Below are 13728 nucleotides of genomic sequence, written 5' to 3' on the forward strand. Positions count from 1 at the left end.
GGAGGCCAGTTAGTCCATTTTTCAGATGGGGAAACAAAGGCACAGAAAGTTTACATCATTTGCCCAAGGTTGAAGTAATAGAGAGTATCAGAGGCAAGATGTGAATCCAGACTCGAGTCTGTATTCTTTATCATGTAGTTTCTACCTTTTGATATGCGTTTTTCTGACAGACATGACAGTTCTGCATTCATCATTGTTCACATATTAAGATATTACTGATAAAATCTTTACTTAGGGAAAAGCATTGATTTTTTATGTACTTGTTTAAGAGTTGAATGTAAACCACTAGAGTACCTTGAGCAGTCATTAATAAACATTTCATTTTGTTAACTTTGAATCCTTGAAAAATGTTCATGTTTCTAGTAATACCATTTTATTAAAACAAACATATATGTCCAGTTATACTTGTGAATATATGAATTCACATATCAGAAGTTCATCCAGTCCATGGATCATTTATGATAACTCAGGTAAAGTTTTTAGGCCTAGTAATAAGCTGCACAGAAAATTTTACTAAAGAACTTTATCTTGCTGTGGTGTTCAGAAGACTTTGAAATTAGCACACACATTCAAACATTTTTAAACTATTGTTTAATCAATTTTAAAGACACACAAATTAGAAAAACATTTATATGGAAGTTAAAAACACCTTTAAAACATTGTAGTATGCTACCAGTGCAGCTCTGACAGAGATTAGAAATGGATAATTATTAAAATGACATCACAGTGTAGCTAACAGTGGTATTTTCAATTTACCAATCACCAACACCTAGGTTTGTGGATCTGTTGAAAAATAACACTTTTTTAAAAAATATATTTTAGAATAAGAAAAATTAAAATCACAGACACTGTACTCTAGTATCAACAAGGAAAGGTAAGAAAAGGAATACTGTAAATATTGACTGCTAGAATTGTTTCTTTCCCCCAGTGAAAGGATCTCTCTTCTGCAAAGACATAAAACTCTTTAAAGTAGAACCAAAACAGGAATTAAATTAATTACACATTTTAAATTCTCAAATGGAACAATTTATTATGGCATCCTCAGTTCCCTGAATGAGTTTTTGCTTTCATTCCTTCTGCTTTCTGTTAGGCCCTTTTGAAGACAGAGATCATTCTTTTCTAGCTGATCTAATATAAATTTTGTGTGCTGGACTGGAACAAATGACTATTTGGTGGTCAACTTTCTATTCAAAATGAAAAAAAATTAGAAATAAGTTTATTCTTATAGACAAATCAGATTAAATTAAAGATTTAAAATATGCTTAAAATGAGGAATCTTATGCAGATCAACAAAAATCTGTGTTAGGCATTTTGACTGATGAATAATTGTTCCACTAAAAAGACTACACAGAAGATGGTTACCAACTAACTTCTCAAAGAGGGATAAATCTAGAGTAGATATTGTGCAGGAGGCAGATACTGTCCAGAAGATAGTTTGTACTTCTTTCTCCATTAGAAGGATTTGGACAAATCACTTATTTCCACTGCTCTATATTCTGTTTGACCATTTTGTCTTCAGATGTGGCAAATGTGATTTGATCTGGCCTTTACACAATAATTTCTACATTATACAGCTTGTTTTTTTCCTTTTAAATTGTAGTGTTAAAACACAAAATAAAAGAGTTTTTAAAGACATAATAACAAAAGTTAGCTTTGAAGTAAAAATTATGCATTGAGGCTACATTTTGGAAAACTGTTTTCTTCCTCAAGTTCTATCCTCAGGTTTACATAATATTAAGAAATGATTAAAATTATTAACAACATTATTTTAAAATCATTAGCCAATGTACCAATTAAAAATCGAACTGGCTGTTTCTATTACACAATAATAGCCTAGATAAAAGCAGCTAAATCACCGATTATGAGGGCATGGTTACAAAATACAACATGACAAATCTTTTTCTTTTAAAAGAATATGTTACACAATTATAAATATATACTTTTATCATACTAAATATGCAAACATAAATAGGAGATGTGGGACTTAAAATTTGTGACATTCTAGGTTCCAAATGCTCAGATTATTGAGAGAATTTATTTTTGAAAGTAATTGTTTTTCTTATACATCAGGAACAATCACTAATTTACTTGTACAAGAAACAGACAGAATGAAATACATATTCAATTAAGTCTTAACCTAAGATGATTATACAGTAGGGAAGGGTCATGAGGAATAATTTCACAGTGTTCCTTAAAATTCTACATTAAATCTAATATTTTACTTTTCATCTTGGATGGAATTTTAATGATTGAGAAACTTCCTTAAAATATAAGTTTACAATTAAAAACTCTGAACAAGCCCTTAGCTGAAACCATAATAACATGTACTATTCAAACTACTCTTTTGTGTCATTTTTATCCTCTGATCCGCAATACTTTGGAAAACTTATAAATGAACAATTACAAACAATTGGTAGCAAGAAGAAAATTAAATAAATATATATTAGAATTGAACTCTTAAGCTTTTCCATTTATGTTTAAAATAAGTGCATATAAATTATAAATATTGAAAATTAAATATTTAACCTTGCAAAAACCCTAACATATGAATTCTGATTTAAATTAATGGTAAATATTTCATTTTATTCAAGTAACTTCTTGTAATTTGAAATATGATAAAAATAATCTTAAAATGATATATGTCTTAAATAATTTATAATGAAATAATTTAAGAAACACAATTAACTGGTACTATTTCTTGGGTAATAAAAACAATAAATGGGGAAAGGGACAAAAGGGATATAGTGTTACTTTTTGTTTTTCCTGATTCAAAATCATACAAAGTAGTGGGGGGGAGGGGGGAAGCAAATAAGTAAGAGGAAAATCTGCCTTATTCTGATGTATACAAATTGGTGTATTATTAGTGAATTATTTTAAGAAATCTATTCAGCAGAAATGTTACAATAACAGGCCTTTTGATTCACTGCGCTCAACAATTTTCCTGTGTTACCATGACAACCTTTTGCATAGTTACAATTTTTATTTCATGATATTAAATGAATACAATGACAGCAGTTTATGTTCTTATACATATCTATAAAACTTGCCTGCTGATTCTACTCATAGCATTCCAACCCCTCTATATACATTATGTTAGGATTTTGAAATTGAAAAAGGACTAGCTACTAGCTTATCAAAATCTGTAGTTTTGGATGAATAAAAATGAGACTCAAGTAATTTAAGTGTCTTGCTCAAGGTCACACTGGTCATTAATCAAGTAACCAGGGATAAGAAGACAGATCTCTGGACTTTTAGTTTTACTAATAATAAGGGACAACAATAATATAAATGAGCTGTATTTCCTTAAGTGTTCCCTTGGCCATGTACTTTCATAGGTTCAGAATATTCAGGTATAGACAGGACCTTAGAACTCACCCAATTTAATATTCTCATTTTAACATGAGAAAAATGATGCTTTGTACACACACACACACACACACACACACACACACACACACACACACACACACACACACACCCTGAACCATAAGAGAATTAAAAAACCTTAATCTTGATGGCATGAGATGAAGGGACATGTTCTTTTTCAGACACATCTATTTTTTTCTATTATCCTTCATTCCAAAGAAAATGTTTATTTTAAATAAGAGATTTGAACTGTGTAAAATAGTGATGGATTTTTTAGTGATTTTAATCATTATATTGATTGCTCATTTAAATTACAACAGAAATTAACTGTATGATAAAAATAAAACAAGGAAGAGAACAGTAAGAATAGTTAAAGCATAGTTAAAGATCTAACATCCTCAAATTTAAACTATGCATTTTACATATTTTGTATATAATAATCACAAAGTAAAAATTGTGTATAATTCACTAATGCCAGTTTAAGAAAAAATAAAATATAGCTGCACTATTGTTAAAATTATTTTTTAAAGCAAGTGCCCATTACAATATAATCCTCCAAAAGAAACAGTCAACACATTAATCTTTATAACATTTCACAAATAATTAATTATCAAGTATTTAGTTACATTTGCTTATCAAGAGCCAGGCCCTGTGATGGGGATACATATGGCATTAGTGCTCTTCTACTCTGACAGGGAATGAAATACTCTTTTCAGCTAGAAACCAAGATAGAAGCTAGAAACCAATTAAGTCCACTGATCTTTCTGAAGCAAAGATCTATGCTATAATCTGTCCTGGACCAGAGGAAAAATACTTATTTAATTTGGCAGGAACTGAGTGAAAAGTGTTTTCACTTTAATAATATAGACAGATGATGACCATTGAACCTCATAAAACAGCAGCCTACTAAAGTGAGGGAGGAAACATTATGGGATGGAAAGAAGACTCCATTGGAAATATAGTTCTGGTTCTACAAGTTTACCAGCTGTGTGATTTTGGGTGAATCATGTTACATTGCTGGGCCTCAGTTTGCTCATCTGTAAAATGAGCAGCTTAGTTAGGTAATCTTCCAGAGTCCCATCCAACTCTGCAATCAAATTATGTCAAACTAAAATGGATGCTGATTATTTATTATTTCCTTAAGGGCAAGGCAGACTAATAAAAAGAAGAGTATTTGAGCTTCCTTCTGCTGCCTACTTAGATACAAGGCTTGTGCTTTCCACTAGCCAGAAAGGTCTAAATAAAACCAATACTCTAATAATTCTTCTTAAAGAGTGCTTAGGTTTTCTGCCACATTCATCAATAAGAGAAAACTCTTCTTCCAACAAATTTAACTGGTCTTTCTGTGTACATTCATTTCTGTTCTCTCATTATTTGTGTATTTTAATTTCAATATGCTTTCATTTTCCATTCCTTCCTGGGAAGTTCTTAGGAGAGGGTCACAGCCCTACCTACATTTCCAGACAGGTGTGAAACAAGATGCTTTAACAAAGACTGAGCCAAGGCAGTCTGTGATAGTTTTCTAAGGCTCAAAAAAAAAAAAAAAAAAAAAAAAGGCTGTTCTACATTTTTGCTGATTAGGACCTGCTGAATGGCAGGTGTCTTTAGCTTTCTTTGCTTTTTTGAAAAAGAAGACAAACTACTACAAAATCCAGCACTACTTCATACATTCACACATTATTAGGCTGTTTTGCCCTTAACTCAATTTGTTAATCAAAATTTGTACATGATAATCTATCAAAAAGGAATTGGTGAATGTAAAAAGTTTGCATTTAATAAAAGTAAGGCAAAATAAAATGTCAGGAAAAAAATGAAAACACATCTTTCTTCCTTTTTTCAGCAGCTCCATATACTAGGAGCCCTCTTATCACAAGATTTAGGGAGTCTGAATGGTTTTGTGATGATTCCTTGTACAAAACTGATAATTCTGTGCTAATTCTTAGTCACAACCAAGATCAAATTAGTGCAAAAGAATTATGTGGCTCTTGGAAATAATGACAATGTTATAGTAGTTAAACGAAGCACATGAAAATGGTCCAAAATAAAAATAAAACATACTTTTGTACTTAGAGAATTTCCAATTAAAAGGTGCTAAATGACAATACTTTATACAATATCTAATAATTCTAAATATTATTTTGTATAAGCTTTTTTAAAGATGTGGTTTATCTTTTCTACCAACAGTCTTATATAAATCCCCTTAAATTTTTCAAAATATGAATTAGACTGTTATATTTAAGAGGCTAAACAGTTCACTAATTAGCCTAAGGTAACCTGCTTTTATATTTAACCAAGTGAAAATGTTTTACTTACTTCCACGATCCTGTTTTAGTTAAATCATTTAATAATCTATTCCTAATTCTATAGGTTTTTATGCCTGATAAGCTTTACTTTAAAAATTGTAAAGAAATTTAGTTATTAAATCTGTGAATATTCTAAACACAATAATAACATAAATTCAGACATGTTAGGGGGTAAGTAGCACTTCTGCTGAGCACCTGGTACATACTTGCAATTTATTGATCTGGGTCCTATGATTGCCAACTTGTCTCTAATTGCAAGATCCACTTACTGTTTTCTTTAAAACAAACAAACAAAAAACAAAACAAAACAAAACAAAACTTAAAATATCAGATTTTCCATATTTAAATTATATGTCTAAGAAAAATATTCTAAGAAGGGTTCAATCTGACTGATACAATATAATTAAAATCAGCCAATCTAGGCTACCTATATTTTGGCATTGGTAATGTTTACAACTCTGCAATTTATGTAAGTTGTTTTGAGATAATTGTAAGAAAACCCTCGAAATACTGAGATGTTTATTGCATTTTACAACCATTTACACCATTCTGATTAAAATTCTTTCTTCTAATTTCCTTTACTGCATTTAACATTAAATATTTGAAATCATCTTTTTACACAAATATTAAACATGAAAATACCATTTAGAAACAATTATTTCAGTAAATAGAGGGTTTTAAGGCAAAGCATTTATCTGGAAAAGTTAAATTTCCCTCTTTTCATCTAGATTGACACAATTGTTTCTACCCCCCCCTCAGTGCCTTAGGATACACAACGTACATTCATCCAAGGGCACCCATATGACCCTATAGACATACGTTGAAGTCCTGAGTGCCCATTGAATAATAGAAATATTTTCATATAAGGCATGACCCACAGGGACATGGCACAGGAGGGCTTAATTCACTCTATTTGCAGTCTATTTATTATACAAGATATTCCCTATATATATATGTATATATTTATATTTATATATGTCCATTTTGTCACTTAATTTTGTTTCAGTTGAATACAAACCTCTGTAAAAGGTGCTAAAACTGTTTTCTGAAGACATGAAAAAATAGCCAGCTTAGTATTCTCTCCATCATTGTTTTAGTGTTGAATATCTGGGAGTTACTTTTTTCTGCTGACTGCGGATGTTATTTGATGCTAAATAACTATTCTGTCCCAAAAGACTTTGTTCTTCCTCTACTTTTTTGGATTGTGAGGTGTGGTCTTCTTGCTGTATTTTCTTTCCTCTGTTTGTTTTTTTCCCTGGCAACAAGATCACTACCAAGATGCCAGTAATGTGAAGGCAATAATACCAGGAGCTAAATGAAAAAAAAATACTTCATCAAAATCTGAATTATTAATCATGTATAAATATATGCTATGAAAATATCATTATTATATTTGGTAAGTTATTGTTACTAAAAACATCATTATATAAACCTAGATTGCATATAAAATTGCTATTAAGCATCACATTTTAGTTCCCAGTAAAGGACATAGTGCTGTGACTAAATATAGTAAAAAGAAAAAAAAAAAGGTACTTATGGGTAACTAAATCCTCTTAAAAAAACTTCCAAGAATTCTTGTTGCTCTAGGAGATACTAAAATAGTAACTCAAAGACAGTATAGTGACAAAGCAGGCTATCAAAAAGTTTAACCTGAATTGTTTTTAAATAGCTAAACTGACTTTAAAAAAATATTTTAATAGTTTTTATTTACCAGATATATGCATGGGTAATTTTACAACATTGACAATTGCCAAACTTTTTGTTCTAACCCCCCCCCCAAGATGGCAGGTTGACCAGTACATGTTAAATATGTTAGAGTATAAATTAAATACAATATATGTATACATGTCCTAACAGTTTAAACTGACTTTTAACAAAATGGAATATAATTTTATGAGGGCTGTGCAATCTCAACAAATAATGAGAATGTAATATTTTGATGAATTAGACAAATGGAAAAATATATTAAAGAAAAAAATCCCTTAAAATATTGAATGATTTGAACCAAATGCCATCAGGCACAAGCAACATCATTAAAAAGACTTTGGAGACAAAATCCGGTCCTCATTGCCTGAGTACAACTATTAAAATTTAACAATTTAGCTAAATAATTTTTCAGAGTAAGTTTTTTGATATCTCACACCTTATGATGCTAGCTAGGAAAATGGGAAACATATATCTGATAAATAGCAGTATTCATTCTTTGGTTGAAAGGAGTACATGTTCCATAGAGGAAAATAATTTATTTTTAGTAAAATTGATTTTATCACTTATTAGTCAGCCAACCAACTAGCATTTCTTAAGTGCCTGCTATGTTCCAGGAACTGTGCTAAGTGCCAACCCTTCAAGTTCTTGCATACAAAGGTTACACAGCTTTTTTTCTCCTTTCATCATGACTAGACATTCATTTCCAATGTTTGTTGAAAATCTCTCCATTCAGAAAATTGATTCCTACTTTTACTTAGAAGTCCTATAATATTTAAAAGACATAATGATAATATATGCAGATGTAAATAATGTGGCTAAAATATGATTATCTATCCTGCCTCATTTCCAAGGAGTTTCTTATTAAAACAAGTTTTTTTTTAAAGCCAACTTCACTGAGATATTTTAAAAAGATAAATTTACCTGAAAAATAAAATTGAAGGTTTTATAGAGAGAAGTACAAATGGTACCACTGTGTAACTTATTGCTACTTGAGTTGCCATCCATGTTATCACATCATAAAATAATTTAACTTCCGGAGGTTCAATAAAGTAATGTCTAATGTTATTTCTCATCTGAAAGACAAAAATACAATAGCAAAAGTATTAGTTTTCTTCTGTAAATTACATGGATCATATCTAAGATACTTTTCTATTGCAGCTAATAAGGCCTTTATAGATTCTTTAAATTTTGACCTTGTTAAAAACAGAGGATATGCTTTCTAAGGTTGTCAAGTAATATTTATTAAATTACATATCAGTACTATAATTTTAATCAAGAAATGAAGAGCAGTTAAGTACCTTTAAAGAAATTGTGAAAAATATTTCAAGGGCACAAAAACTCAGAAGCCCCCCCCTTTTTTAAATTTGAAGGTGGTCATATATCTAAAGATCTTAATTCTTAGAATTAAGAAAATTATATGTTTCATTTAGAGTAATCATATTTTATTTATATTTATACTGTATATCTGTCTTTCAAATAGGTTCTTTAGTTTACCCAATGTGAATTAAGGATTGTCAGAGTATTCTATGTTCTTTTAAACATAGGGTTGACCATGTTATTCTACTGCTCTTCTATTATTACTTCTCCATAGTTCTTCTTCCCCACAAAGCAGTCATAATTTCTTCCCTTCTCTGATCTTAATGAATCTTATTGCTGATCTTATGAACTTGTTCTAATTTTATTAGATTAGTATAAACTTTCAGAGGGCAGGGCTTATGCCTTACTTATTTTTTCATCTCTCTAAGTTAGTTCAATGCATTGAATGCATCAACTTCTCAACAAATATTTGTTAAATGAGTGGATCTTTGCCAATTCATATTTTTCTTTTCCTTCAAAATAAAATTAAGCCTTTTTGTCTTCAAGAGAGTATTTATTAACTCCATTCCATTGTGACTATTCATAGCATAGAACACTATAAAGTTAAGCAGAAAGCAGGGTTCCTTGTTTCAACTCTTATTCTGCCCTGAGTCCTCTGTTGCAGATCTTCAGATTGCCTTTCATTTTTAAAGAAATGTATGTAGCTCCTCAGTAGATTTAAAAGTCTTTGTAAGACAGAAGCAATTCCTCTGTCCCATCTGAAGTGAAGGGCACAGTGTTAATGGAAAATATGCCATCCCATCAACTAGTAAGGTCAAAGCAGAGATATTTCTCATTGGCAGTGTCATGAAGTGATCACTTGAAACTGAACTGTCCTTTCAAACATCTTACAGGTAAAAAATACTGTGATTTTGAAATATACAATATCTAAGTACTCACAGTTCGTGCTGCTAATGTCATTACCATCCCTGTTAAAAATGTTAAGTAATATCCTGGATATACACCATGCCAAATGGCTGAAAGGATGAAAGTCTGAATGGTTGGGCTAAAGGAGGCTCTCTCATAACAGACCCTAGTAAGGGAAAGATATATACATATATAAGAATGATGATGATGACAACAATGACAATAATACCAAATAAATGTTATGTTATCTTGTCATTCCTTATAAGTAATCTTTCTTTTACCCATAACTTTCGATCACCCTGGAAAGGGGACTTAACTTCAGAGGAAGGTCTAAATTTGGAAAAATAATTTCCATCTATTTAATTATTATACTGTAACACTACTATATGCAATATTCAGTGAATTGATGGTGCATACTTTTAATGTAATTTTATTTATATTTTACAAAACACAAATTTTAAATATAAAAATTATAAATGATAGGTATATCTGTTCTTTCTATAGTAATTATTTGTTATTGCTAAGTTTTCTTAAAAAGAAGGCAATGCTTCTCAAAAATCAATGTGGTATTAAAAATCACCCCCCTTTTATACAAATTATAAAATCAGAATAAGCACTAATATTATTTTAAAACATGGAAGACACTACTAATTTAGACAAGGAGTAGAAATCAGCAGTTTTCAGTGGATAAAAATGCAAAGTTAAAGACTGGGTTGATAGGAATCACATATCTAAAAGCACATACCTTTTAAGCCAAAGAGCTGTCTGAATATTCCAATTATCAAGAAACATTTTAAAACTTGTTGAAAACTGAAAGGAAAATGTTAATTATTTTGGACCAAGAAAAATAATAAATTCTAAAGATAGATTATATTTATTCATTTAAAGTAACTTATGCATTTAATTAAAAACATATTTATAATTGAAAGTGAATTTCTATACAAATTATATCTGTAACTTGTATACAAGACTCTCTTCAGAACACTGCAGCAAGTTAATAATAGATTATTTGATAAACTAGGTTCATGGAAAGCAACAATTCAATTAATAAAAGCTGCAACTCCTCTGGACTTTTCCATAATACGACTTTTCCATCATACCCCAATATATTCTCTCCATCCCATTCAATCACTATACTACTTCCTTATTTTCCAGCTTGCTTTTTCTGTGTTATCTTGTCCCTTATATTGTAAGTTCCTTGAGAGCAAAAACTCTTTCTTTTTTAGTATTTGTATCCCTCGGGCTTAGTATAGTGCCTGGGACATAGTAGGCATAAATATTCGATAATTTACTATCAAATATTTACTAATGTAATTATCTCAAAATCAGGTGATACACTTTTCTTAATTGCATGATATATTAACTGTTGTCATACACAGTGGTTGTAGTTCACAAAAACTCCCCAAACAAACAAAAACAGCAACCAAATCAAAGTCCTTTTCAGACAAATTCTACCTATTCCCTGTTTATATTTGTAAAGTTGATTCTTTGAACTTTAGTAAGCCTTTATCGTTATTCCTATTATTCTAATATTATCTATACATATATATGTATAAATAAATACACATCTAATCTTATTTGATTTGGCCTAATGTTTCATTTGGCCAAGAGTTTTTAATATGTTTCTCTATCTTCTAGCATGCTAGCTATCTCCCCCAGCCTATCATATGAAAATCTGAATATATGGTTTCTATGCCCTTGTCACAAGTATTAAGAAATATGTAAAGTAATACTGATACAACCATGCATTCTTGGAGCATATTAATTAGGAATTTCTTGTCAAGCTGATATCAAACAATTAATGACTTCTCTTTGTTTCAGATACACTTATTTTTACAAATTTATTTTATTCTGAACTTAAGAAATTCAACAAACATGTCGATAATAAAGAAATAGAAAAACAGAATTGCAAGTGAAATTGCAGGTCCATTATGAACAACTTGCTATTCCTTTCAAATATACCACAAAGTTACCATGCAACCTTTTTTTCTTTCCATTCCCCCAAACTTTGGGAAGGTTACCATTACATACACATCTCTGTGTGTGTGTATGAGAGAAAGAAAGAGAGAGAAAGAGAGAGAGAGGGAGGGAGAGAGGGAGGAGAGTGAAAGAGAGAGTGAGAGAGTGAGAGAGTGAGAGAGAGAGAGAGAGAGAGAGAGAGAGAGAGAGAGAGAGAGAGAGAAAGAGAGAGAAAGAAATATTTTCTTAAAGCAAACAGCATCTTTTTTCATAGGATATTTGTTGTTAATTTGGGCATTTATAATGGAATAATTTGATTACTCAAGGTGTTCTTAAACCAATACTGCTGTTATTTTATAAAGTGTTCTCTTAATTTTGCTAATTTTGTTTTTCCTTGTTTCGTAGAGTTCTCTCCCTGCTTTTCTAAAATCACTGAACTCATTATTTCTTATATCAGTATTCCATCATGAATATATACTATAATTTGTTTAGCTATTCCCCACTTGGTGGGCATTCCTGCAATTTCTACCACAAAGACAGCTGTTATAAATATTTTAGAACATGTAGGTTATTTTCCTTTTTCCCTAATCATTTTGGGAAATAGAACTAATAGTGGTATTGCGGGTCAAAAGAGATATGGGCAGTTTAATAACTTCTTGGGAATAATCCCCAAATTCTCTCCATAATAGCTGAATCAGCTCACAAATCCACTGACAACAAATTAAGGTCCCAATTTTTCCACATTCTCTCCAACATTTGTACTTTTCCCTTTTACAATTTTAGCCAATCTAATAGGTGGTAAAATATATCTCTAGGTTGTTTTAATTTTTATTTTTTAATCAATAATAATAGAGCATTTTTTCATATGATTATAGATTATTTTGATTTATTTATTAGAATACTGCCAGTTCATATTCTTTGACTATTTGTCAATTGAGGGATGACTTGCATTTTTACTTGAAAAAGTTCTTTATTATGAGACCTTTATTATCTGAAGAACTGTCTATAAATTTTTTCCCAGTTTTCTGCTTTCCTTCTGACCTCAGTTGTATTTGTTTTATTTGTACAAAAATCTTAAATTTAATGTAATCAAATCCATTTTATATTTCATAACATTCACAATACCTTGTTCATAAACTGTTTACATATTCATATGTCTGATAGATAATATATTCCATGTTCTTCAAATTTCATTGTAATATTTCCCTTTATATCTGGATCATGTATCCATTTTTATCTTATCTTGGTAAGTTGTACAAAACATTGGTCAAATTAATTTAATTATAAACAGTATTTAGGTCAACTCTATTTTTCCCCAAAATAAAAGCTGAAAAGATGGAATACATTATAAATTGCTTTACTAAAATCTAGTTGAACTATAGTTACAGAATTTTACTAGCTTAGTAACCTTGTCAAAAAATGAAATAAGACTGGTCTGGTATAATAAATGGCCTGTTTTTGATGATTCCTGCCAATTTTTCTTTTTTTATAGCTTCTTTTGCAAGACATTCAATAATTAAAATCCTTTAATTATATATTCCATAATTTTGCCAGAAATGAAAATCAAACTATTAGAGACTTTTATCATATGATAAATGAAGAATGGCTCACCTCTGATGCAAGACACCTAAATATATAAATATATTCAACAAAAACCCAACTGCTTATTATACTTTTATCATGGTTTTAAAAGTTGTTAGAAATTCAGGCTCTTAACAAAATGAATGTCAGTCGATGATAAACTGCTCAAATATCTGTCAATAGAGAATTACTGACTCCCAGTTTTCACATTTCTCTTACAGAATGAGTTTTCTCCATAATGTTCCAGTCTGGCTTTTAAAGCCCATCATAACTTGGCCCCTTATTACCTTTCCAATTTTCATACATCTAACCCTTCTTAATTTGTTCATTTAAAAACATCTACATTACTATCCTAAACTACTTGTTGTGTAACTCCTCAAAAAAAGATAGATTAATCTACTCTGACTTGTTTTTCATGATTATGATAGCTTTGTGATTATCACTTCCTTTTTTAGATGTTCACTATCCCTCTTTTTTATTGATTTACTTTTTAATTTTGCTAGTAATATTAGTCAGTGTCACTATTTTATAGTTTTCATAGTCCACTTTTTTGGGTGGGAGAGGAGTACCGGATATTTGCCTTTTTCTA

The 13728-nt window shown here is 30.2% G+C and overlaps 1 protein-coding gene across 5 annotated transcripts in view; it reads right to left on the reverse strand.

The window, feature by feature from the left end:
• Nucleotides 1–574: 574 nt before the first annotated feature.
• MBOAT2 (membrane bound glycerophospholipid O-acyltransferase 2) overlaps nt 575–13728 on the reverse strand; it is a 159918-nt gene continuing 146764 nt past the window's right edge. For 3 of the 5 annotated variants that reach the window (XM_074288095.1, XM_074288094.1, XM_074288096.1), the window contains 4 exons: nt 10345–10409; nt 9633–9765; nt 8298–8449; nt 575–6980 (listed from right to left, as the gene is read on the reverse strand). In XM_074288095.1, the coding sequence (XP_074144196.1) occupies nt 6755–6980; nt 8298–8449; nt 9633–9765; nt 10345–10409 (576 nt within the window). In that variant the 3' untranslated portion in view covers nt 575–6754. The remainder of the gene's footprint in view (nt 6981–8297; nt 8450–9632; nt 9766–10344; nt 10410–13728) is intronic. The other 2 variants (XR_012486153.1, XR_012486152.1) reach the window with 1 other exon arrangement.

The sequence above is a fragment of the Sminthopsis crassicaudata genome, chromosome 2, assembly GCF_048593235.1.
Source record: "Sminthopsis crassicaudata isolate SCR6 chromosome 2, ASM4859323v1, whole genome shotgun sequence".
NCBI lineage: Eukaryota > Metazoa > Chordata > Mammalia > Dasyuromorphia > Dasyuridae > Sminthopsis > Sminthopsis crassicaudata.